The 27,945-nt window shown below is 47.7% G+C and overlaps 1 protein-coding gene across 2 annotated transcripts in view; it reads right to left on the bottom strand.

The window, feature by feature from the left end:
- The window catches only part of CDC42BPB (CDC42 binding protein kinase beta), a 111,756-nt gene that overhangs the window by 62,800 nt on the left and 21,011 nt on the right, over nt 1-27,945 (bottom strand). For both annotated transcript variants that reach the window (XR_003622797.2, XM_007176190.3), the window contains exons 2-3: nt 7,137-7,228; nt 1,041-1,124 (exon numbers count right to left, since the gene is read on the bottom strand). Coding sequence is in view for 1 of the 2 variants with exons in the window: in XM_007176190.3 (XP_007176252.2) it covers nt 1,041-1,124; nt 7,137-7,228 (176 nt within the window). In the remaining variant the exon portion in view is untranslated. The remainder of the gene's footprint in view (nt 1-1,040; nt 1,125-7,136; nt 7,229-27,945) is intronic.

The raw sequence follows: 27,945 nt of genomic DNA on the forward strand, positions 1-27,945 counted from the left end.
CTGTCCGCACAAGGTGGCGACTGTCATCGGCAGGTAAAAATCCAGAACAAAAGAGGAAAGGGCCCCCAGAATCACAAGGAGGGTTTAGTGACAGGATGGGAGAGGCCAGAAACCACCGAAGGAATGTCCAAAGGAGGAGGTGGCTGACTCTGGAGGGGAGAGCCCCGGGCAGACAAAGGGCAGCAGCGGCGTGAGGAGGGGAACAGCGGCCTGGGTGCAGAGCGGGCACTGAGCCAATCAGAGGACGAAGGACAGTGACGGGGCGGCTCAGAGAGGACAAAGCCAGGAGGCTGATGGCAACGCGCCCTTGGAGAGGAAGGACCCTTGGCCCCGAGGCGAGTGTGAAATGGAGGCATGCACAGGGCGGGCGGTGCAGACAGACACTGGGAGGCAGTGGAGGCGAGCCTGGCGAGGACCAGAGGGAGAGCCTGTGTCTCAGCGGGGGCCGGGTGAGGGGCTGGGGAGAGCGGGGTCGGGGGCACGGAACAGCCGCCACAGGGATGGACGAAGAAGAAAGAAAAAGCGGGTCAGAGGCTGCCATGCAGCAGCCATCTACTTTTATTTATAATCTTCACTCCCCTCGAGGAGGGAATACAAAACATTTCCAAATTCAATAATTCCTTCTGCAGAGGGAGCAGAGTTGAGATAAATGCCTGAAGGGTTTTGTTTTGTTTTGGGTTTTTTTTTGGCCACGCCACAGGCATGCAGGATTCTAGTTCTCCGACCAGGGATCGAACCCGGGCCCCTTGCAGTAGAAGTGTGGAGCCTTAACCACTGAACCGCCAGGGAAGTCCCTCCATGGAGGTTTTAAACTGCCCCTGCAGACACACCTGAGGGGGAGCTCGTGAGCAGGGCACCTGGTAATGAGTCAACACCAAGGCAGACGGCACTGGGAGGGGGCTGAGGTCCTGTTAACAAAGGGTGGCCTGCTCTTGTCAAGGAAGGAAGGCCCAGACGTGGTCTTACCCAACTGGGCTTCATCACCCCTTTCCTTGCATATAAACCCCTGTTTACTTATTTGTTTAATGCTCCGCACTTACCTCTGCTCTTTTAAGCATCTCCCACTTGTTGAGGATTTTCATGGCATATATGCGTTCAGTGTTCTTCATTTTGACAACAGCAACCTGCCACACAAATGGGAGTTTAACAAAAATTTAGTTAACGGAACACAAAAGGTCAGCACATTTCACATAACTACAGTGAAACCTTAATTGCCTGGAAACCCTGGAAAATGACCTGTTAAGGAAAGTAAAGTTTTCTATGTGAATAAAGATTTGCCCTTTTACGCATCAAAACTTGATTTTAACCACACTGCAGCTTGAATGATCTCACCTGCTCAGTCCAAAACGCTTCAGTGCTGAGCACCAGTGCACACGGGGGTCTGCTGGCCTCTACTCTGGTGTGTCTGGGGATTTTCACAGTAATGGCTTTTGAAGTTCGTCAGTGGCTCCCAAGCTCCCCTCCTGCATTCAAGGGCTCCATCCCCACTTACGCCTACCCGCCTCCACCGATGCCCATGTCCACCTCTCATGCCCACGGCCAGCCTTTGCACATGCCCGGGCTTACCTCCGGGATCTTTTCTTCACTGGGTTGGTGAGTACCTGGGGGGGCTCTGGAGTGTAACTTGGGCAAATTCACTTCTTTGTGCCTCAGTTTCTACAACTAGGAAATGGATAACAGTAGGACTGGCCTAAGATTGCTGTGCGGATCAAATGAGTCAACACAGTTAATGTGCTCAGAATGGTTAGGCACGTAGTTATTAGCCCTTAGCGTGCTGGCTGTCACCCACATTCTTCAAGGTACAACTCAAATGCCACCTCTTCCAGGAAGTCCTCTTGGGACTCCTGGTGTTCATCAAATTTCAAATGAGCTCTTCCATTACTACCAACACCAGATGTGATGTCTGCACCGTCATACGGTACATCCTACCCTATATAAATCAGTCCTTCGTTGACCTCAGTCCCCTTCACAAAACCATAAGCAGTGATAATAACTTCTGAGCCTTTCTGCTGCCAATGGCAGGCAGCCACACAGCAGGGTTGGAACAAAGAGTTCTAAAAGTGAATCACCTACTTCCTTGCTTTCTAAACACCACCACCACACAACAACATCGTTGAAGTGACCATGAGAGCTGACACTCACGGAACACTTGCCATGCCCGGAGCTGTGCCGAGCAACGGACCTGCACCCTCTCAGCTAATCGCCTCCAGAGCCCTGGATGGTGGCTATTTCTAATATCCTTACTTTACAGATGTGAAATCAGAGGCCCAGAGGGGTTAAACAACACACCTAAGAAGCGGCAGAGGCTCATCCTCAGGCGTGTGCCTTTTAGGACTGTATTATACTGACAGTCACCATTAGATATAATCCTCCCGGAGCCTGATGACAACGGGCGGGGCTGGGGGTCCACCACGAACGTGCCTGATGTGGTCCCAGGGCCTGCAGATGGCCAGAGGCACCCGCCCTCCTGCGCAGGCTCCCAGCCAGGGCCCCGCCCACGAGTGCACCGAGACCGCCCTCCGGCCATCGCCCTCAGCCACCCCTCTCACTGCCACTCCACGGTACACCACACCTAAGCTGCTGTCTACTCGCTATGGTCACACCACACCTAAGCTGCTGTCTACTCGCTACGGTCACACCACACCTAAGCTGCTGTCTACTCGCTACGGTCTTAGAAACCACTGACCAAACTCGCTACGACTCTGAATAAATTAAAAATAAACAGTGCGTAAATAAAGGCTTTGTGGGCTCTCCCACATGTCTAAGAACAAGAATTCTGGGCACACACTCTGTCATCATGTTAGAAGTATCTGTTTCTTCCTGGGAATTAGCTCTAATCTGGATAGCTGAGATACTAGAGTTAAAAAAAAAAAAATCACATAGTAGTTACTACACAAAAGGTCTAACTTGGCAAGAATGGTAGAGTTGTTAACCTTTGAGGAAAATAATGAAATTCTGAAAATGCTGAGCCTCATGAATGATCCAGATCTTGCTGGAAATGAGACGTGGAACACAGGAAGTTTGATTCTTTACAAGAGGCCTATTAGGGCACAGACCGTTTCCAGAAAACATGCAAGATGGCTCTGATAAAATACGTAGAAGGAAAAAGAATGTATTTGTCCATGGAAAACACGTATCAAACCAAGAATATGTAGACAAGGACTTCCCTGGTGGCGCAGTGGTTAAGAATCCGCCTGCCAATGCAGGGGACACGATTTCGATCCCTGGTCCGGGAAGTTCCCACATGCCGCGGAGCAACTAAGCCCGTGCGCCACAACTACTGAAGCCCACGAGCCTAGAGCTCATGCTCCGCAACAAGAGAAGCCACCGCAAGAAGCCCACGTACCACAATCAAGACCCAACACAGCCAAAAAAAAAAAAAAGAATAAGTAGACAAGTAAAATTTAATGTAAAAAAACCAAAAACAACAAACCTTCTCTATTGTACAATGACCTATAAAAGAAATAATTTTTAGAGAACCTTGTTTGGTTTACCAGAAGCTTCTTCCTAGCCAAAAACTTAGTCTGAATTCCTTCAAAGAGTGATGATAATCCTACAAATCTCTCCAAAATTAGACACTTCAGTAAAGAAATACAAATCAAAATAATTTTACAAAACATTAAAAAGTGATTCTGGAACATGACCATTAAGTATAATACCTGATGCCAGCCCAGATCCAGTACAAGAGGGAAAAGGTAAAACAAAGAACATCACTGGGCCAAACTGGTATAAGACAGCAGATTGGATAAAAAGTGTTCTATCAGTTCTAAATTTAAGTTTATGAACTATGGTTATGTCAAAGACCATCCCTATCAGAACAGGAACTAAAGTATCAGGGGTAGAGGGCCTTGCTTGACATAAGCAACGTATCCACAGTGGTTCAGTAAAAATTACACACACACACACACAGGGAGGGAGGGAGGGAGCAAGCTCAAGCGAGAGCAGCACACCATAATACGATCAAGAAAATGAGATAAAATGCTAACAAAAGGGAATTTGGGTAAAGGGTTAGACTGTTTTTGAACCATTGTATTCATACAACTGTTCTTTTCATTTGAAACCGTTTCTAAACAAAGCTTTCAAAGCTTTGTTTCTTTAGGTCATTCTAGGAACAAGAGAGACGGCAGGGCACGGTGTCCGGACACACAGGCCTTGGGTCACGCAGGTGGGGTTCAAGTGGCGCCCCCACAGCCCGCCCTGGGGCCAGGCCCCCCGCTCCGGCCTTGACTTCTCGTCTCGCCGGTGGGCCAGCGGCGTAGCCAGCGGCCGCAAGGCCTCCAGGGGCTCACGTCTGTGAGAGCGCGCGAGGCCTGGGTTGCCCGGCGCACAGTCATCTGCGGGGAGCTGCTGTCACGCCACAAGCACGGTCCTGGGCACCGCACCCCGGTAGCTGAGGAACGAGCCTCCAGAAGAGTACCAGTGTCTCAGGAACTCCCTGGGCCGCTGTCCCCGAGACGCTGAGGGGAGGACGAAGGTGTTCTCAAAGCCACTGTGCTCCAGAAAAAGGGCAATGCGCCCCAGGACTCCAATCCTTGTTTGAATAATCATCTAGAAACGTTTTGCTAAACTCCGCTGAGGTAAGCGTTTCATACGCTCCCCTCAAATTGGACTCCACGAGCTCTTTCTCACGGGCAGGGCTCTTGAGCAGCCCGTGCCGTGGTCTCAGCAGCACAGGTACACACACCTGTGCACCAAGGCGGGTGCGCACACAGACTCTCACCCTTCCCTGGCCCGTCATTCAATCAGAACCGTATGTGAAGAACACCCTGGATGCAACAATGATTAAGGGTATCCTCACTCCTGTGATCCACGTGGTGCTGTCAGAGACAGAGAGGCTGCAGTTGGCCGCATTTCAGGTACGTGATTACGAGACTATCCCAGGGAGGCAGCGCGGTGGCGGGAATACAAGCCACAGAGCCCGGAATTCTAGTTGTGGCAGGAAGGCTGGCGCTCGCGTGCAGGGGACCCAGAATGGCCAAGGGGCCGGAACAGTTGGGCAAGGAGGGCTGGCGTGCTGAGCGCAGGCCACAGGGCCCAGGGAGAGACAATGGAGGGGGAGGGGGTGGGGAATGCACAAAGTAGCTGCTAAAGCCTGGAGAGGGAGCAAAGGCAAAGGGGGGGCTCCGAGAACACGTTCTCTTAAGTTGGGAAGAGCTAAAAAGTGATCAATGTTATCTTCTTTAAACTCAGGAACTGAGTTTCGCGTCAAGTCCTTTGGCAAAGAAGAGCACTAAAAGTAACCGCCAGCTGTTCTGACACAACAATGCTCTCTCCTGTGCTTCCTTTTTTCCTCCCAAAGGCCGCCTGGCTCCTGCCCTGGAGTCTCTCCCTGCCCCTGGCCCCCAACACCCTAACGGGCTCGCTGTCACTGCGGAGCTCCGCGTGGGCCTGGGCCTTGCTCAGCGCTGCGTCCAGCAGCCCGGCACAGCTCCTGGTACAAGGGAGCCGGTCGGTGAAAGTATACAGCGAATTGAATTGGGTTTAGCTTTCAAAGGCTTTCTCTTTCTTCTCATTGAGCAACAACAAAAACCTTCCCTTACCTCATCACATCCTACCTAGAGCTCAGAGATCTGTTATTTCTATGCAGAATTCAATTTTTCCCTGTTGGTGGCCATCGGGAGAGTGGCCACCTGGGGAAGGGTGGGGCTTACAGGAGGTGGAGGCTCTGGAAAGAAACAGGAAGGAACTTTCTAGGGAATAGAAATGCTCTATATAGACTGGGGTGCTGCTTACACAGGTGTAGACATCTGTCATAACTCTAACCATACACCTAGATCTGTGCGTTTTACATGGAAGTATACCTTAATATTTAAAAAGAAAAACCCAACAACCTCCCTGTCCCATCCCAGCCCAGAGCTGAATTCCGTCGGGGAGTCCTGGATCCAGGGTCGTTCTGAGGTCGGCCTGGGAGGAGATGCCGTCCCAGAGGACAAGGCTGTCACCAAAGCAGCCCCCCGGTGGCGCTACTTCCCCTCTGCCCACTCCTTGGTGAGATGCGCTCTTAGCAGTGGGCTGGGGAAGGGCTGGGTATGAAGACCAGGCTGGGTGAGGGAGAGGAGGGTATGAGGACGAGAGACGGGGCTCGCCACAGAGCGTGGGGCTGGGGTCTGATCTGGGGCCAGGGCAGTTTCCAAGGAAGAAATCAGGGCACAACACACAACTGCCCACATTCACTCAGCCAGGCCAGAGCTTTCTCACTCGAGTATTTTGAAAGCATTTTCGTAGGAATGTTTTCTTTTGGTGTATTCTACTGAAGCCCTGCAAATAAAGTAGGGCTGTCATCAGGTGCTGGTAGCAGAAGAATCACCAAAAATATTGAGATGTTTTCTAAGACAGATCACAGGCCTGGTTTCCACTCCTGAGCTACTTCAGAACAAAGCAGCTATCTCGTTAAATTCCTGCTTTGCTTTCTTCCACGTATATTTTGCCCAATATGAAGTGTACGCCGTGCACGACAAATGCTGTCTCCCACTCTGCAGCACTTTAGAGTCACGTCCGGCAGGGCTGTGTCGGACAGAGCACACGCGCTGCTGGACGTGACACAGAGCATCTCATTAACCCACACGCACAGCTCCGCAGCCTGGGCGCGCCACAGGCAAAACCTACGGAGAGGAGTTACTGTAGTTCAGTCAAGCGCCTGACTGTAAACACACCCGGTCGGGCTGGGCGCGGAGCCGGCAGGAGGGACAGCAGCTCCAGGCGGAGCAGGGGCTGTGCAGGGCGGGTCACAAGGACCCAGTGCACAAGCTGTTCTCCTCCAGACACAGGGGGCGGGACTCACAACAGCGTGAGGACTGATGGACGGTGGGCAAGCTACGAACAGCGAGCACCACTCCGATGGGCCGCTTCTTGTATTTTTTTTGAAAACCGCAGCCAAGACTTTTTTTGATTGACAGACGGATGTTTTTAAAAACTTATCTGTCAGAAAGAACTATTTTGGTCAAGACAATTTTCAGGGCAATTCACCGGTCACCAGCTTTTGTTTTTTCTCTCCTTAACTCTATCTTTCAGATTTTATCCACCAAGAACTCTCCAAATGATACCAATAATTACCTCGTCCCAAAATCAATGTACAGGACCCTAAAACTGCTGATGGGAGCTGCTAGGCAAAATGAACAAAAATAAGTTTATCTTACCTCACCAAAAGCACCTCTTCCGATTACTTTAATTATTTCGAAGTCTTCTCGATGAAGTTGCATTTCCTTCACCAGTTGTGTAAATGGTTTAGCTACAAATTAAAAAAAGTAAAATTAACAACTTTAATAAGTTGACAATAGATAAAAATTTAATTGATTGGGGCATTCCATTAAGTTATACTTTCTTTAGAAAAAACTTTACTTTTTAAATGAATGAATACTTTTTAAGACACTTAACATCTGTAAAATCATCAACATTTGGAAAGTCGGTATTTATGCCAAATTAACGTGGATGTTCATACTGGCACCTGTACTTCAATATCTGTTATAACAAATACCATCACAACAAAGATCCCCTGGAAAAATCATGAAAGCTGAGCTCTCCCCGCTGGGCACCCGTCTGCTCTGCAGGGCGGCACAGGCACCGGCTCACCAGGTCTGTGAGCTCTGGGCACCACCTGCCAGCTCTCAGGGCCACAGGGCAGCTGCGGGGGGACACAAGGCGTTCTCCACGACAACGGGCAACCACCCTGGAGAGACGCGCGGAGCCCCTGACAGTAACGGGGGCAGGGCTGGGAGCCGCACTCCACACCGCTCCCACGAGGTCCGCACACACGTTCTTGAGATTCATTCCATGACCATCCACATTTCAGGAAGAAGAAAACCGAGCCAACTTTCTGTGGAAAGGGACTGGGTTGGACAGTGTCTCCCCAAAACCTGTGAATGCGACCTGATTTGGAAGTGGGGTCTCTGCAGATGTAATCAAGTTAGGATGAAGTCACAAACAGGAATGGGGTGGGCTCTAAATCCAGCATGACTGGCGTCTGCATAAAAGTAAGAGATCCGGACCAGAGACACAGAGCGGGGAAAAGTCGCGTGAAGATGGAGGCACAGATTCGAGTGATTCAGTTACAAGCAAGGAACGCCAAAAACTGCCGCCACCACCAAAGGCTGAAAGAGATGGGGACAGACTCTCCCCAGAGCCTTCAGAAGGAGCATGGCCCTGCTGACACCTTGACTCTGGACTTCCGGCCTCAAGAACTGTGAGAGAGAAGAAAAATCTCGGCGACCTTACGCCCCCAGTTGGTGGTAATTAGTCACAGCAGCCCCAGGACCAGAAGCCCCGCGCTGTGAGGCTCCAGAAGCAGCACCGAGCGCTGAGCACCCACCCTCGGTCTAGCAGCCGCTCCGTGACATCTCCTACACCTTCTCCTCTTTCCACCTTCAGATCTAAATCCCTATGTTTATGCCGACTTTTATTTGTTCTCTACAGATCTTTTTCAAATCCTCCACGATTACAGCTTCGCAACATTCCCATGGTGGGGGGAATGGGCAAAATGTACCAGGGCTGTTTCTGTGTTGTTTCTTGTAACTACACGTGCATCTACAATTATCTCCCCCCAAACCTGCAATCTGGTATTTTCTGGGCTTCTAACTGAGCTCCATATTATGAATCTAACTCCAAATTTTTTTCTCCTTAAATAGTTGCTTAGTACCACCAAGGTTTGACCACCATGGTTCAATGATCCAAGGAACAAAAGCCAGAGCACCAGAAGGTTCTTGGTGCCTATTAATAGGCACCAAGAACGGTAAATACCCATTGGCACAGAGATTAGGGAACAGAACACACAGGCCCTGAATTATTTAGGGCGGGGGGCGGGGAAGCCAGGCTAAAGAAAACCCTTGAGCTAGAACTTAAAGGTCACCTATGGTTCATCTTTCTTTCAAATATCACCTAAAATATCCATTCCCAAAAATCCTCATGGAAATACAGACTTTAAACAGCCACTGAAGATCACAACCTCTCTTGGCATCTTCTGGGGGAATCTTCCATGGAAGGCAAAATGGTACCTTCCATTTTACTGTGAAGAAAAACAATCCCAACAAACCACCACCAGGACAGCGAGTCTGGGAAGGAAATGATGCCGCTCCGCTCACCTGTGAAGGACCCATGTCACGATCACACTTGGTGTACACTGCCAAAACACTCGCTCTGGCAGGGGTTCAACACAGCATTCTGGACTCTTCTACAAAAATCCCAAAGACTCACAAAACCTGCTGGCCACTGTTTTAAACGTGCAAATCAAACAGCAATTTCCATGGAAATCAAAGAAAATTCCACCCATAATTGTGCCATGAACCACTTTAACTTCACATGTTCCCATTCCAGCCCCTGACCGTAGACAGTCAATGTTTATATAGCTATTTTTGTGTATTCTGCTTTTATCTCATTTCTTACATTTTTCATGTTTCTATACCACTCAACTAACATTTTAACAGTTGCATAATATTTCACTAAGTTGACACACCAACAATTTATAATTGTGTCTACTGAATGGAGAGGTTAAATGTTTTTTTATATTATTTTCTTACGGTGAATAAATCTGCAATGAACTTTTCATGCACACAGATTTTTTACTATTTTAAATTAATTTTGAGGATGAAACTCCAGGACTCTCCAAAGGGCGCTAACATTCTATCTGGTTCCTAACCTGCCTTCCAAGCTGCATCTCCTGAGTCACACCCCCCTCACAGCCACACACTGACGTCTCGTCTTCCTTTGAAATCAGCAGTTCTTTGATGCCTGGTGAGGCGGTGTTCTGCCACATCCGGCTGTGCCCCGTGATGTTAATTATCCATTCATGACACTTGCTCATTAATCACATCTTGATGTTTTTTAATCAACTGTGTAAGTGCTTTACTTTGGCTCTGTCACACGTAACAGCTGTAAACACTATTCCTCCATTCTGTTGCCTCTTTTCATCTGAACTATGCTATTTTTATTTTATAGCAATTATTACTTCCAATAAAAGTATCATTTTTAATAAAATCAAATTCATTTTTCATCATTTTCTTATTAAGGCTTAGAAAGTTATGACTCGTTAACAATCTGACAGTCAATCCTATTTTTGGCCAAATGGCTTTTTAAAATAGTCAACCCATTATTCATCTGCTGTTTAGAGTATGTTGGAGCAGGGTGTGAAGTGTTTATCTTAATTTCTAGTGGTAGCGATCTGTATGTATGTAAGTGGTCCAACGATACGCTATCCAGTTCTGTTTACTCCTGCCCTACTTGGCAGGAGGAGGCCCAGGGAAAAGCCCTGGCTTCCTTCCATTCAAGAGAGTCAAGTCCTAAGCGGGACACCTGGTCGCCATGCCATCTTAGGAAAGTCATCTGCTCCTCTGTGACTAAATTTTCTTATCCCTAAAACAGGCAAAAAGTCCCTCCTCCCACCTCAGTGAGGGCTGAGGCAGAGAAGCGTGAAGTCCCTTGTGGCGGATGAGACCTGGCTAGCTTTCTCTTCATCTTTTCTTTCCACATCAATTGTCTTACTTGATGTTCCTCGACAAGTTTTTCTTATTCTTTTTATAGAACCTGTTTCTGTTGCTTATGCATTTTACACAGCCCTGTACAATTTCCCTGAAATGCATGAACACGGATTTATCAGGGCCAGTCTGATAAACGGGGGAAGAACTATGGAAACACCCCAAATGAAAGCTTGGAAAGATAAAGAAACTAAGAGTCAAACAACAGGAAATCAACTATGTGAACAAAACCTAATGTTTAAAAATAGAGAGCACTAAAAAGGATCCAGAAGGAAAGCATTATTTTTGAAAAATGTTAAATATTTTCAAACAGTTCTGAGGATACAGTAAAAATATTGTAGTGCTATGTAAAAATCATTAAGACTGCATTAGCTAGAACCAGAATAGAAAATTAAATCACAGCAGCAGACCACCCCACGAACCATACAAGTACTGAGAGGCCATGAAATCACTCTGACAGGAGAGACTAATAAGAAAGACGAAAGGACTTACACCCGTGAAAAGGAGAAAGAGTGACATTTCAAATGGGGTGTCAATCAGTGTCAACACATACAAGGTGACCCCACCATCCGGACTGGGTAGAGTCAACAGACAGAAACCACACCAGTTATTTGAAGAAAATGTAACAGAAAGGACTGTTAACTAGGTAACCAAAAAAGTTGAAAGGGGGTATTTCCCAGGTGGTCCAGTGATTAAGACTTCGCCTTCCAATGCAGGGGGTGAGGGTTCGATCCCTGGTCGACCCCAAGTCAGGGAGCTAGGATCCCACATGCCCGGCGGCCAAAAGACCAAAACATAAAACAGAAGCAATACTGTAAGAAATTCAGTAAAGACTTAAAAAAAAAAAAGTTAAAAGGGAGCACTGGATTATCATGAGACAGCAGGTGCAGGAAGCAAATGCTAGGCTTAGGATTGGGGAACCAAAGGCAGAAGCTGGGATTTGTGAAACCTGGGCCAAGGGCCCCGCCCAGCTGAAACTCTTGAGGCTTGGCTGCTGCTGCCGTTTACTGGGGTCTCTAAGCACAAAGGCGGGCCCTAAGGGCTGGGACCCAGGGAGCTGAGAGGGGCATGCCAGCTGATGCTGGGGTCTCCGCAAGTGCGGGAAAATGCCCAAACCGGGACCAGCTGCCCACTACCAGAAGACACTTCCTGCCAGGAGGAGGCTGGCTGCTAAGGTGCCACAGAGGAGGGAAGCCGGCAGGAAGCTGCAAGGCCCAGCCCCACCCCCGTCTCCCTCTAGCGCCTCCTTTAGGCAGAGCCCAACGGGAACAGGGGTCGGAGCCCAAACTGGGTGATGCTGGGGTAAGGAGGACGTCCGTGCAGGGGACAGGAGATTGTTACATACAGAAGGATTGATCACATCAGTAAACAGGTTCAGGATACGGGGGCCAGCTTCCTCACTGTCAGAAGAGGGAGTTACGAAAAAGGGAGAACAGACCCTACAGCACTGGATTAGAAGTGGAGGCATCAGTGTGAGCTCGTGGTTTTCAGTGTGTGGACGCAGAAAAGATGCAGACATAAATGGGTGTGTACACACATACGGAAGCCCTAGCTCTGCCTCTGGAGAGGGCCAGGAGGCGGCAACACCCAAGCAGCAAGAAGCATCACTAGTGACAGATCTTGGTTTCTAAATACCATTCTCCAGCTAAGGGACCAGGACACCTCCATCAAGTCCAGAGGTGGGTCAGGAAAGCGCAGGTGAGCCTGGAACATCTTCTCGTGCCCGAAAATAAGAAAGCACTCAAAGAATGGGAGTGAATCAAAATAAATACGGATAGTCACAGATTATCCAGCCCAGTAAATAAAACAAAATCAGGAGTACACACTGATATTAAATAAATCAATGTTAAAATATTTGATGAGAAATGGGATATTTACATAGCTTCAAAGTACATCCAAACAAAATACTTGCTGATCAAACAGAGGAAACAGTGCCTGCGCAGTGCAGTCTGGGAGACACTGTCTAAACCAAGCGATCAGAGTGATGCGATCAGGGTGAGACTGTGCGTGCCACCCCAAAGGACGCAATGAGAAAAACAGTGTCACCTCTGTGATTTTCCTGGCAAGGTTATAAAAGCTGAATTTAATCATGAGGAAACGGGAGGAAAACCTAAATTGAAGAGATATTCTACAAAATGACTGGCCCGCAACGGTTTCAGTCATGAAAGCCAGGAGAGGCCAGAGTCCCCACAGAAGGGAGAGAGGAAGACAGCACGGAAGTCAAGTGAGCGTTGGTTCTCAGGCTCCTCTGCTACAAGAGAACAGCAGACTGGGGCTGGGTGATCCCTTGCTAGCTCTGTGTCAATGTCATATTCCCGACCTGGGGCTAGAGAGCAGCCGGGGCTGCAGGAAATACACGCCACCAAACATTCAGCGGGGAGGGGGACCATGCAGGCAACTTACTCTCAACTCCCTGAGGCACTTCTTTATACTGTTATTTGCAACTTTTCTGTAAGTTTGAAACTGTTTCCAAAAAAGTTTTTAACCTCTTTTTAAAGATCATCTGTCGTCATTTGGAAAACAGGCCATGAGGGCAAGCATGGAAGGAGAGCTGGGGGACGCCGCTTCCCACAGGAGGTAAGCGGGGCTCGGGGTGTCGGGCCTGGAGCCCCGAGGAGGCCGCATCCGGTTTCCCTCTGGAGGCGCAGTCACCTGCGACATGGGTGAAGCAAGAGGAGACTCCAGGATGACTGCTGGGTTTCGAGCGTGGGCAACTTGATGAGTGGGTGCCACTTACTCATGTGGAAAGACCCAGGGATGGTGGGGTGGGGCGGGGAAGGGCGCAGTGATGGAGAAACTTCACAGTTACTGCTGCAGAGCCTGAGACAGTGAACAGACCAAACTGATTTTTCTCACAAGATTCTACTGCTGTTTCACGTTTTCAAAAAAGTATCCCTTCAGAACAGCCAGCTGACCTGGGGGTGGGTGGGAGGAGAGAACCAGTCTATGGCTAGGAAACTGGAGCTAGAGCTTACTGGGAGGAAGCAGGGCAGCAGCACTTGAAAAGCATAAATGCTCCTCCACTAAGCCTAGAGCTTGCAATGCTCCTCAGAATACAAAATGTTATCGGCAAAATTTTATGAATTATATCCACTGGGGTGCAACACAGCTTGTCACACACTCTTAAAACATTCAGGATGCAAAGCAAAACCACAACAACCAAAACACCATTAGGGATTCATTTTAAATATCATTTATATTAAGATTAGAAGACAGACATTATGGATAGCTTGAAGAAAACAGATCAGCTGTAATGCTTAAAATAATGTTTGCTTTTCATGGTGATAATGAACTGGTAGATTTTGAAGTAAGACAACATCACTATTCTAAATTTCAGAAAGAGTAAAATGACCTCTCCTTCCCATGCCCTCAACAAAAAGCTGCCGAGTCAGCGAACACTGGCTAGGACGCCACAGTGCGCCAGCACCGGGACACCATGCTGCGGACAGACGGGCACTGCCGCCCTCCGGCTCAGAGAAACGGGCACAGGCCCACTGGCTGGCCCTGCGGAACTCTGCACTCCAGCGACTGTGGGGTTGACACCCACTCGGAGTCCCGCACCACACACACCCTGACCTGCAGCTGCAGCCTCAGACCGTTCCCCGAGCCCCCATCCCCATCCCCGTCCCTCCGATGCAGACCACCATCGCTCCCCTGCTCCTGCAGCTGGCCTCCTGCACCCACTCGCCACCTCTCCAGCCCTCTAGCCCCACGGCACCATCTCCTCCAAAACCCACGCAATCCCATCACGCCCCTGCTGATGATTCCTCAACAGTTTTGCATGGCTCTTCAATAGCATCTAAATGCTCACAGAGCTTGCTGCAGGTCTGGGCCCTGCCTGCCTCCCCCCTGCCCCGCGTCGCCCCTGTGCTCCCCTCAATCCCACCACACCCGTCTTTCAACTATTCAGGCCCTCGCTCAACCCTGGGTGGGATACCCCCTCCCCGCCCCCATCTCCCCCACCAGCTGCTACTGTCCTCGGCGTCCCTGGCTCCAGCCAGGTGACTAGGTCAGGAGCCTGCTAGCCTTCTAATAAGTGAGCCTCGCACGTGTATCTGCTCACTGCCATCTTCCCCGCTGGACGGGAGGGCCCAGGAAGGCACGGTCTACCTCCACCTGGTTAACCCTCCACCTGGTTAACCGCTGCCTCGCAAGCCCCGACACAGACAGGGAACACAAAAGGGAACGCAGTAAGCATGGCTGACTCAACAACCAGTCATCAGGAAAGGTTACTCTCTCCACTGGGAGGGCTTTTACTTTTTTCTAAGGTAAGAATATATTCAAAAACTTGGGTTATTTGCCACCAAAAAAAGACTGAATAAAGCTTTAGCCCTTAGATAGCTAAACTTTAATTAGGAGAAAATTTTTCCTAATCTCTTCATTCTTCTACAACCCAAGATTGTCCCCTATAAAACTTCTCTTGATTCCATAAAGGCAATGAATCAATCAACCAATCAAAGGCAACCACCGGCAAATATGAGGTCCCAACTACAAGGGAAAACTGGGAGCCCAGTGTTCCCTTTAAACAGGAAAAGGCTTTGCCAGGAAGCACTGGGGGTGGAGGGAGGATCTTCCGCTGAAACTGACTGAAAACAGTTGTGAAATGAGAAACTGACTGCCCCCACCCACCCACCCCCACCCCCGCCCTACCTTTGGTTTGTTTATCAAGAGAGGAAATAAGATCAGACAGGCTGGAAGGAGTGCCCGGGAGGGGCCATGTCAGGAAAGAGGGCTGTGTCACAGGGCAGCAGCCCGAGGGCAGCGGGAAGCCCGCTCAGCCCGCTCCCCTCCGCGTGTGCCCTGCGTGGCCTCCCACTCCCCCCGGACCCCGGCATCACCCAGCCTCTCTCCTGACATGGCCTCAGCCCCTTGGCAATCACACATGGAGAACTGGAAACGGTCTTTCAGATTATCCAGTCCAAACAGTACATTTACTAATGAGGAAATGGGAGCCCAAAGGCCAAATGACATGCAGAGGACACTAGGGGCAGCTCTCCTCCCTCCCGAGCGAACAGCAGCTCCGATCCCGGGAAGTTCCCCCCCCCCCGTGATGGAGACCCTCTGCTGCCTGTAGCAACTACCCCCCACCCCCCGCTGGCTGGGTACAGTGACGGGCAGCTCTGCAAGGCGTCTCGTGTAGGGGAGGAGAGGCAGGCACAACACCCCAAGGACCCGGGAGTGTGGCCACAGGCAGGATAATAAAGCAGACAGACACGAACTCAGCCCCTGCTGAGCACCCACGGCATGAACTCCCCACGGGCCCGGGAATACAGGGCAAGTGCCAGGTCTTGATCCAGCACGTGGCAGGAAAAGCAAACACTCTTCCACCAGCCCCAGCTTTGAAGGAGTTCATAGTTCCAAAACGGCTTGAAATCTGTTCTCACAGTTCGGATCGCTGATACATCTATGGAAGAATAACACCCACCATAAAGTTTTTGAAAAATGTGCTTAAATTACATTAAATGGGTTTTACTTGTTTTAATAACTAAGATTTGTTGTTAAATGACAGAATACGATCCTTCATAGGGAGCCCGTCACAAATCCTTCACTATATGAATCAGTTTAAGAAAGCTGAATCTTCCAAGAAGCCCTATTAATTCCCAAATAAAGTTCTCCAAGTACGAACTCTTCCACATAAGCTGATAATCAGGAACTACAATGCTGTGAAGTCAACAAACACTGATTTTAACTTAATGCAATTTAAGATTTTAGAGGATTGAAAAGGAAGCCCTTATATGTATATGTATAGCTGATTCACTTTGTTATAAAGCAGAAACTAACACACCACTGTAAAGCAATTATACTCCAATAAAGATGTTTAAAAAAAAAAAGAAAGAAAGAAAAGGAAGCCCTTTAATACTGTGACTCACAAGACAAGTGAGGTTCAGGTTGAGTCAGTGAAAATCTGAGAAGCTGGGGTGGGGAACGGGTGAGGAAGCTGCACCGAGTCAACAGTAAACCAGGAAACATCTCATTCCAACAGCCTGCCTGCCGTCATGTGAAGGCGGTTAGCCTTCCTAGACCCCGCTTGGGACCGACCCGGGGGTCAGTCACGTGTTCCTGCATCTTTGCCTCCACTCCATAGTTGATCGATTGCTTTTCTCAATTCCTTTTCATTTGGTCCATCTTGCTTTGTCATTACTGAAATAAAATCCTATTGCCTCACTACCGGGTACCAGGTAGAACTGTCTGCCTTCCTGCCTGAGAGCGGCACATCCCACTTGAAGCCTCCGATCAAGGAGGTAGTGACCCAGAGACAGCGGGTCTCCCCCACGAGCTGCCGTGGCGCTGCCCTTTGGGATTCCTTTGTCAAAGCAAAGAACCTGTGTAAAAAGTCAGTGACCTTCACAGCACACATCTCTTTTCTAAAGCCAATTCCCGGGGCTTCCCTGGTGGCGCAGTGGTTACGAATCCGCCTGCCAGTGCAGGGGACACGGGTTCAATCCCTGGTCCGGAAAGATCCCACATGCCGCGGAGCAACTAAGCCCGTGCGCCATAACTACTGAGCCTAAGCTCTAGAGCCCGCAAGCCACAACAAGAGAAGCCACCGCAATGAGAAGCTCGCTCGCCACAACTAGAGGAAGCCCGCACGCAGCAACGAAGACCCAATGCAGCCAAAATAATAATGATAATAAATAATAATAAAAGAAAGCCAACTCCCTTGCTGATGTGAATACAAATATACGTTTTGTTAAAAAAAAAAAAAACAAAACCCAGTGTACAACAGCACAATAGGAAAGAGCCAACACCATCACATCCAGATCTCCTGCTACCCAAAGTAGAGTGCTCCAAGGAAACCTTTCCTGAGCCAAACTGGAGTAAAGAGGCAAAGCAATCACCTTCGGATAGACACATCTTGCTAACTGACGCACAGAGACAAAGCAGAGATGCTCTCAGACACAGTGCACAGCTCGGGGAGAAGCCGGGTGTGGTTCCCGGGGAGGGAGCCTGGCGGGGGGGCCCCGGTCACTGCTGAGGGTGCTGCCTCTGGAACGGCACTCAGCAAAATAAACACTGACCGGCATTTTCACTCTTTGCCTTTTTTCCTAAAAGTGGAAATCGTCCTAGGATTTCTCTTGGTTGTCAAAAACAGGTAGGTGTTTCATAAAAGCGAAGTGGCAGAAACCTAATTTTTGATGAGTAGGGGGATACCTGTATACAAGTCACAAAAATGCAACACAAGTACAAACAGATGACAGCACTATGCTTTGATGTTTACACCAATGAGACAGCTAGTCTCCAGGCCATTTCTTCTGTGAATCATAGAGACATCCTATATATGTATATTCTAAATTTAAGAAAAAGAAAAATCAAAAGTACAGCATGAATACTGGTTAGCAAACTGGCGGGGGAGGGGTAAGGCTCCCCCAAGATCACGTCCCGTTACTCAGCAGAAAGCACACCCGCACAGCCAGGTCAACCACAACCGCCCTGGGTCCCCGTGTTAAGCCCAAACACCACCAGGCCACTGCGCGAGCCTGGCAGATTTCCCTGGCACCTCCAAGGCTGTCTCCTCACCCGCTGACTGAGAGTAACAGCGCTCCTCCAAGAAGTCACCGCGAGTATTAAATTAGATAATCCCCACAAAGCTTTGAGCACTGTGCCCAGCATACAGTAAGTTCTCATTACACGGCAGCTACTGTCATTATCACTGGATGACACTGTATTCTAATCAGTTATTTCTAAGTCATATTTAACACGTAAACTATACCACCCCAAATTATCCTAGCATCCAGCTAAATTACCAACCAAGAAGGTACACTTGTTACAAACAAGCTCTACCGGGCAGGTTACACATAGATGACACCTGGGTAGCACTTAGTAACTGCCACTCAGTAGCCCTGTAAACCAAGTACCCCAAAAAGGGCCCCGTGCAGCCCGGGAGGAGGGTCTCTTTTGAGGAGGGTGTAACATAACCCACGAGCACGCCTTCCACAGCAGGGCTGCTCCTGGACCTGCTACATTAGCGGAGGGAGGGAAATTTTACGTGCAAGGTCCAGACCACCCCACAGTGTCCATTCTGCCTGCCCCATCCCTGGTGAATAAGCCATCACTGACCTTCCACCTTAACCAGCATTTCTACTGCTTCCCCCTCACGCACCAGAGAGCAGCTGTGACTCGTGGAAGGCGTGGAACGGCGTTCTGACTGTTGTGATGACCTTCACGTTTCCACACACATGGCTACTTTTCTTCAGTGATGCCCCGCTTAAGAACTTCTTTATAAAGGTGAAACACAAAGGGTCAACTAAAGTGAAATTTCTGCCTGAGGCAGAGACTGTGATAGGCCCCCTCAGGTCAGGCCTTTAAGCTGCCTCTGCTTCCCCAACTTGCCCAAAGGCAAGTCACTAATTACAGTACAGTGACTGGCAAAACACATGAGCTGAAGACACGCCTGAAAGACCACCCTCAGATATATCACCCTATTGCTTCTGGAGAAAATGGGACAAAAACCTTTTAAGAGATTCATATTTTTTTCTGTAGTAAGTAGAATTTTTGATGTAAGAGTTTTAGTTCTCTTTCTGTTTTGTTTGACCTCATTTTAATATGACAGGTAGAGGGCAAAGTCTACGCGGAGTGTGAATGTGGAACAGTAACTCACTGATTTAGAGCATTTCCTAGTGTGTCTGCTGCTGAACCCAGCATCGGAGTGGCCACCAACAGCAGGCCCTGAGTCTGCACCAGACGTGAGCTACTACTGCCATCCCCCCCAACGCCAGCCGCCCTGCAAGCTCGGCGGCGTCACCCCCATCTCAAGAGTGAGAAAACTGGAGCTGCACCCTGACCTTAGAGCTTCTTGAACCCAAAGCTGGTGTGGTGCCTCAGGCCTGTGTCTTCTCAGGGCACTGGGTCAGGTTTCTGGGACTGATGGGGAATGCTGTCTCACCTTTCCGCGTCTTAGATAATCTAGTGGGAGAAAAATGAGGCACCGGCGAGCAACTTAGAAAGTGCTGAGGGCTTGTCAGAAGGGCCAGTTCTAGTAACCCTCCCGTAAGAGGTCATCTAAGCTACCTTGCTGCTTTGGCATTACACTAGCAAGACAGATATAAGGGGGAAAAAGTTTTAGGTTTTTGTTACCCTCTAATGTACCCCATTCCAGAATTTAACCCAAAAAATTTTCGTCGTTTAACAGAATCAGGGACATAGAGAATAGACTGGTGGTTACCAAAGGGGAGGGGGGAGGGAGAGGGATGGACTGGGAGGTGGGATTCGCAGATGCAAACCGGTACATATAGGATGGATACACAACAAGGTCCTACTGTACAGCACAGGGAACTATATTCAATATCCTGTGATAAGCCATCATGGAAAAGAATATGAAAAACAATGTATATATATGTATAAGTGAGTCACTTTGCTGTACAGCAGTAATTAACACAACACTGTAATTCAACTATACTTCAATAAAACATAAATTTAAAAAAAATTTTTTCATAATTTAATATGGCAGCTTGTCTTTCACTCCATTTTCTACCAATGAAGAAGAACCCAATCATGGAGTGAAAAGATCTGGTAAATTGCTTCTCCTTCTCGACTGCAACAATCACAGCTTCTCGTTCCTTTCAACACTGTTCAATTTTCTAGGGCCTTTCAGCCACCTCTGTAGTTTTTCTTCAAACCGTAAGTCTCCCACACCCTCTTTACTACACTGGTCTTCAAATGCAACAGTTCTGAAGAAATTTCACTTTAGCATCTGGAATCATTCACCACAAGGGTGAATCGGAAAAGGCCCAGCTCCGTGGGCAGGCAGAGGTGAGGCTGGCTGGTCCTCGCCACGTCCGCCTGGCACCTGCCGGCCGCAGCACCTGCCGGCTGGCATGCTCCCCTTGCTGTAAGCAGTCTCATCTCACAGCGACCCTCTGGTCTGTCCTGCAGGAGGGCCCCACCTTTTTCTCCATCTCTAACACGCCCTGCAAGATCTGAGGAACGCAGGCCTCCAGTCCAAGTTCAATTCAAACCTCACTTACCGAGGAAAGCCCAACTGGGCACCCCTACCAAGGCCGACTCCCTGCAGTTCAGAGTCCCCTTGGCTTGGCAGAGGGCAGGGACAGAAACACACTGAATACAGCACATGGGTGAGCAAGGTAAGAGCCATAAAGAATTTTAAGAAAAAAGCTGTATGGGTGAATTTTATGGTCTGTGAATTTTATCCCAATAAAGTTGTTAAAAGAGAGAGAAAAGAAACCACCTGTGAGGGTATGAGGGAGGGAACTTACAATCTTTTTTGCTTTTTTTGAAGGGAGATGTGAGGATAGAGGTAGAGGGAAAAACAAGTAAAAGCTCTGTGAGGACACAGCTTTTAAAAGCAACCCTAAAGTCCTGCTACCGTATTAGACAGGAAAAAGAGAGAGAGGGAGAGGGAGAGAGGGAGAGAGGGAGAGAGGGAGAGAGGGAGAGGGAGAGAGAGGGAGGAAGAGAGGTGTATGCACACATCCATCAGCAGAGTGATTTAGAAAGAGCAGCCTGAGCAAACAGAGGCAGGGAGAAGAGAGCCACAGAGCATCCGAAAGAACACCCAGTATAAATTACATGTAGGGATGTGGAGAAAGATCTGGTCGTGAAAGTGGGACAAGCCAACGTGAACACAGACATAGCATCTTTATCTCTTTTGGGGGCCAGAGCAAGGAACCCACGGATTTTGTACGGGGGTCTGATACAGTGACTGGCATTTGTGTTAGCTGAATAAACGAATATGTGAAAGTATTTTGTAAACTGCAATCCTGTATATAAATGCTGTTGTCAATGATATGATGACTACCACCTAATCAATAAGGACCCAAAGGGCTTTATATACACATTTCAAAATTATCAGAATCAATTAAACAAATACTTATTACACGCCCACTGTTTGCAAGGAACTATTCTCGGCAGTAGGAATAAATCTGTGAACAAACAAAAATCCCCAACTTCATCAAGCTTACATTTTAGTGGAATAAGACAGAAAAGAAACAATACATATAAGGAACAAGTAGATTATACAGAAAATAGTAAGCCCTTTGGATAAAAGGGGAAAAAAGCAGGGAAACTGGGAGTGTGGTGGGGCAGGGAGGAGAATTACAATTTATATGGTGACAGTGGTCTGAACAGTCAGATTCTGACTATATTTTGAAGGTGGAACCAACAGGATTTCCTGCTGGACTGGATGTGCAGTGTGAGAATTATCCAAGGCGCTGGCCTACGCACTTGTGAGGAGGGAGCTGCCAATGAGTGAGGCGGGGAAAGCAGGACGGGGCAGACTGCGGGGTGAGCCGCCGGTGTCCAGCAGATGCCCAGGAGGCAGCCGGCAGCCAGTGCACGAGTCTGGATTCTGGAGAGGAGCCTGGGCTGGGGCTGTGAACTGGGGTTTCGGTACATGACTGCATTAGGGTCAGGAGCCTGGAAGAGGTCCCCCAGGGAGTTAGCAGAGTAGAGGAGGGGACTGAGGACAGCCTAGGGAGCTTCAGTACGAGGAGAATGGGGAGAAGAGAAGCAGGCAGCCGGGAGCCTGGGGGAACAGCCAGCACGGTGCGCAGGAAGCCAGGACTTCCGTCCTGACGCTGAGACTTAAGCAGTTTCTGCCATGTGGAGACCACAGGTGGCCTTGACAAAAGCAGTTTTGAGGGAGTGGTGAGGGACGAAAGTCTGATTAGACTGAGTTTGAGAATGGGAGAGAGGGAGTGAAGACAGTGAAAACAGACAACTCTGAAGAGCTTTGCTGCTTTAAAAAATAATAATAAAAAGCATGGATTAGATGTTTGAATTCATTTTCACCAAATGTTTCGTTAAAAAAAAACAACAGGACTTCGCTGGTGGTCCAGTGGTTAGGACTCCATGCTTCCACTGCCAAGGGCGAGGGTTCAGTCCCTTGGGAGGGGAACTGAGATCCCGCAAGCCGCAACCCCACTCATTTTGGAATGGAGGAGAAGTCGATCTATTCCAAACCTGTGCTCACATCACACTGATCAACTAGCCCAACAGCACAGGGAGGGGGAGGGAGAGGGGAGGGGGGGATAGGGGATAGGGATGGGGATGGGATGAGTATTACCGACATCTCAGAGGTTGTAAATAAAAAGGTCACTTTCACTGGCTTAGATGCTAACAATAAACCATGACTCTAGGGTTACAAAGATAAATGTCTCAAGCTTCAATAAGCAATCCACAGAATACAGCTATTTCTTTAAAATGAACATCGCACTTCCCTGGCGGTCCAGTGGTTAAGACTCCACACTTCCAAAGCAGCGGGTGCCGGTTCGATCCCTGGTCGGAGAACTAAGATCCCATGTGCCCTGTGTCGAGGCCAAAAAATTAAATGAAATAAACTAAATTAAAATGAACGTAATGGCACTCGACACTTCTATGGCTAGGCCCCGCTGCTTGGTGGTGTCACTCCCCTGAAGGGCCTGCCCACCTGCATCAGGCTCTCTCCCCATGCACCCTCACTAGCACTTTATTACTATGGGGGGGGGGGTGTGGAATTAGTGATTTTACTCAATGGTTTTTCTTCAGTTTTTCCAGATTTTTCTCTACTGAATTTTGAGTAAAAACTCTGATAAATAGACTATATTGATAAACATACAGACTGCCTTATCAAGTCAACTACTGGGATTATACACATATATACTTTGATAATACACAGATTTCACAACACGCCAAACTGAAGTATTTAAAACTATCTACGATTTCAGAGTATGGCTTTTTGCTAGTTCAGCAATACAGTAACACAGCCATCTAGAGATGGTTTTATAATTCCAAATCTTACTTGTTAAGTAAATAGATATCTAGGAAACTCAGTAAATGACCAGTTTCACCCTCAGCATTCTGAGTTACTTTAAAGACAAAAAGCAGTACACAGCGCATTCTGTGGTTACAGATGACGCCCTGCAAGTCAGCTGGGCAGGACCCTGCACACACCCAGCGCTGAGACGGGGACGCCCTTGGAGGACTAGGCCGTCACCAGGAAGAGGGGTCGGGAAATGAGCTTAGCTGCGGTGCAGAGCAGGAAGAGAAATCCGTGAGTTCCTCACCCCTTCCCAGCACAAAGCCAGACCCGGGGACCCCCTCCCACACACTTACAACTGGGCTGTGACCCACGGGGGCAAGAAGGAGGGTGTGAGCAGCGGCAAGGAAGGGGACGTCTACAACTCTTCCTCCGAGAATGCCTCAGATTTACAAGGCCTGTTGGATTGAGGCTGAGGGGCAAAAAGGAGCTCAACGCTTCGCCCCTGGAATCCTGTAACAGAGTGAGGCCTCATTTACTCTTCCTGGCCCCTGACTCGCAAGTCTGACCTTGCTGGCACATTCCTAGAAGACACTGGTCCCGAGGCTTTTAACAGAGGACACTGATAAAAACGGCATCTAGGAAGGAAATGGCAACTAAGAAGGGAGTGGGGAGAGTAAAATAAGAAAGTAAGAAGTCTGCAAATCATCAGCAAATTAGTACATTCAAAGGAAGGCAACTTATTTTCAGTAGTCAGTAATTTGGAGGAATTTTTAGCAAGCGAAAATATTCACCAACATTCCGTTATGATTAAATCAAACTTGTGCCATGGTTCAATTTAGGAAACCTAAGAAGATAGGATCTTGACTTAATACTTTAAATTTGTCTTTTACTCTCTTTTCCACCCCAAATATTTGATAAAATTATCACCACTTTCTGAACATCTACATATGTGTCAGGAATGTCATATGTTTCTAAAACCTACAGGATAGATATTATCTGCTTTTGATAAATAAGCAAACTGAGAAAACACAAAGCCCAAGTTCATATAAATGCTTGGTATTTTTATTCCCTTGTTATTTATCTTTATTTCCACATATGTGACTTCACATTTCTCATAAAATTAAAAAATTTCAATTTTAAAAAACAAGGGAAAAAATTAACTCCACTTATTCTTCTTCTTGTTCTTAATCATCATCAAGTCGGCAATATTTTATCAAAATTTTGTGTGCCATTGCCGCGAATTCAGAAAAGCCTGGTTTTCCTTCTGCACAGGAAAATAACAGCTGCTTTTAATTTCATGATTAGTACACCTTCTGAGGAACTAACGGTCAATGGTAGCCAGTATCATTTTAGTTAAAGGTGAACTGTATCGCTCAAATTCTTTGAAAACTGGTAATCCAAGCAAACAATTCTTTCACTATCCTCTAAACAGAATATTTGATTTATCGCCCTTCCATGCCCCCATTTGTGTCTGTATCTCTTAAGCTAACATACCCTACAACCCAGTTACACCTACCAAAAAGACAGAAGAATGTTCATAACAGCTTTACTTATAACCCTCAAAAACTGATAGAAACCCAGATGTTCACTAACAGGGGAATGGAGAAAAATCTGTGGTATTCCTGCAATGAGATTCTACTCATCAAGAAAAAAAGAATGACCCAGTGCTACACACGACACTGACGCACCTCAAGGACAGAGCAGGAAGCTCAAGAAATCAGACACAAAATATTCTTCATTTCGTTGTATGAAACTCAAAACCAGACACAACTCCACGAAAACTCAAAGGGGAAAGAACAGTCTCTTCAACCAACAGTGCTGGGACAAATGGGACAACCACAAGCCAAAGAACAACTGGACTCCAACCTCAGACCACAGACGACGATGAACTCAAAATGGATCAAAGACCAAAAAGTAAGCGCTAAAACTATAAACCTCGTAGAAGAAAACACAGGTATAAATCTTTATGACCTTGGATTAGGCAATGAATTCTTAAATATGAAACCAAAAGCATAAGCAAGAAAAAACGTTTTAATTAAGTTAGACTTCATCAAAACTAAAAATGCTTGCTTCCAGTTGGGAGACAAATAAGCACCAGGGATGTCCTGCACAACATGACCCATATAGTATTAGCACACTGCTGCATGGTAGAAGTGAAAGTTGCTCGGAGGATGAAGCCTTTTCTAAGTCTCTCCTGTTCACTGAGCTATAATTGACACACAGCACCATGTAGGTGTTAAGGTGCACAGCACAGTGCCCTGACTTACACATACTGCGAAACGAGGACCACAATAGGGTTAGCGAGCCTCCATCATCTGCTACAGACACAACATTAAAGAAATTTAAAAATACGTCTTTTTCCTTGTGATGAAAACTCTTAGGATACATAATTACTGACCGTATTCCCCACACCGCACGTTTCAAAGCTGTGACTCGTTTATTTCGTAAATGAAGGTATGTACCTCTTTATCTCATCACAAGGAAAAAATTGTTTTTCTATGTCTTTAACTGGATTAATGGATAAACAAAATGTGGTCTATCCATACAATGGACTATTATTAAGCCATAAAAAGGCACTGGTGAATCTTACAAACATTATGCTAAGTCAAAGAAGCCAGTCACAAAGACCACATATTTTACGATTCCATTTACATGAAATGCCCAGAACAGGCAAACCCATAGAGACAGAAAGTAGGTTGGTGGCTGCCGGGAGCTGGGGGCACGGGGGAATGGGGAGTGGCTAGTAACGGGGATAGGGTTTTTTTAGGGGTGATGAAAATGCTCTAGAATTAGATAGTGGTGATGGTTGTACAACTCTGAATAGACTAAAAATCACTGAACTGTATACACTTAAAAAAATAACAAACTTAAAAAAAAACAGGCATTAACTAATCTGTGATAGGGGTCACAGCAGTGCTTACTAGTGGGGAAGGAGTTCTACACGGGGGGACAAGGGGGTCACAACAGAGCCTGCTTGGGTTCATGACTCATTCATTCATTTACTCAACAGGTATTAGGGATATTTAAAGAAGTTACTGAAATGCAGCAGACACAGTGGCTGAGAGCAGGCACTTGAGTTAGACCCAGCTGCCCCACTGGTGTTGCAAGATCCCTGATCTGAGCCCTGGTTTCCTCACTGGTAAATTAGGGATAATCCCAGCACTGAGGGTTATGGGGAAGATTAGATGAGACCTGGACGTAAACCACGAGCTCCCTGTATCCAGACGTGGAGCCATTATAATCGTGTGTGATCACATGCCCATCACAGAAGACTCACCGTGCTCCCCCCACCTCGATTCCTTTTCCCAGGGTCAGCCCGTGCTCAGGCAGGTGCCAGCACCTGGCCCTCTCCGGGGACACAGGCCTTGCCTCCCTTGCTGCCTCGAGCCCGGCCCCGGCCCGGCCCGGCCCCTACCGCGCCCGGGCTGCTCCTCGCGGCCACAGTGCTTTGCGAAGGGCCACTCCCTGCCAGGCCCTGAGGATGCTGACCGCACAGGCCCGCCCTCCGAGAGCACTCCAACACTGACCTGGTTTGAATAAAACAAAATCTATTGCTTCCAAGAAGCATTTTTCAGCATCATCTCATAACCTTCATTATATTCCATGCTCATGACCCGTACATATGGAGCGGACTCTTTTATCTGAACACAAGTGCGTGGAATTCTTGGTTAATGGGATTGTTATTTCCTTTTAAACTCATTCAACTGAAAACAAGAGAAAAACGAACTTATGTCAGGGCTCCAAAAAAAATTCTAGCACACGTCCAGAGACCAGTAGAGTCCTATTCAAGCTCCTAAACCTTCAGTACGTAAACCATTTTCATCAGTGTTCATAATGATTGCCCAGAGCCAAATACTGAATGACCCAAGTCCGATCTGACAATGTCTCTGAACTGGATGGATGACATATAAGGTGTTTAAAAAAAGGGGGTGGGGGGAGGGGGTTTAAAAGTAACCCTTTTCATGGGTGATCTTCTCTTATTCAAAATTCACTCAAGCTTTACCATATTCAGTGACTAGCTCTGTATTTTTGCCCAAGGAATAAATGTCTCTGGAAGGATGTGTTTCTACCGAAATTACATGAATCTTCTAGAACCTACTCCTATGTCAGACATCTGAGGCTACAAAGAAATGCTAGACTGCAGCCCCCAGTGGCCAGACGTGAAGGAGAATAAGAATATTCAAAACGGCAACAGCAAGCCACAGAGCAACTCCAATATTTAACCTACTTTCAAGGTAACTGCTTCTGAGCCAGAGAAAAGAACCAAGCAAGCTGCCCTCAGAGTGATGCACTCACTTCCCTTCCAAAAGGGGGAAATAAGGAGCAGCCGGCCTCTGTGCCTGCCTCGGCCCTGACAGGAGGGCGGCTTTGACCTCTGAGCAGCTGTCACCCACCTCAGCCCCAGATGGGCCTGCGCTTCTGGGTGCTCGAGCAGTTTCAAAGCCCTCGCCCTGCAAGACTAAGGTGGAAACCAAGCCTTTTCAAAACGCTCATTAAGTGTATAGAAGAACCGAGTTGTGTGGTTTTGTTTTTTGTTGAAGAAGCTTATAAAGTTGTTGGAGAAGCACTTTAGATGTGACAAAAATGGCTTCACTCATTGTATATGCTGTTTATTTGAACATCAACAATTAGATATGTCCAAGGCTGGATGCCACGCTCTCCACATTAAGTGGTACATCACATTATCCAACTGAACCCATGCATTTCTGAGGTACTTTTTAAAAAGTAAGCGAACAAGCCCTCTGCTTTGTATTTTTTCACTAATAAAATGTCAGCGTAAAGGAA

This window comes from Balaenoptera acutorostrata, chromosome 3 (assembly GCF_949987535.1).
Source record: "Balaenoptera acutorostrata chromosome 3, mBalAcu1.1, whole genome shotgun sequence".
Taxonomy (NCBI): domain Eukaryota; kingdom Metazoa; phylum Chordata; class Mammalia; order Artiodactyla; family Balaenopteridae; genus Balaenoptera; species Balaenoptera acutorostrata.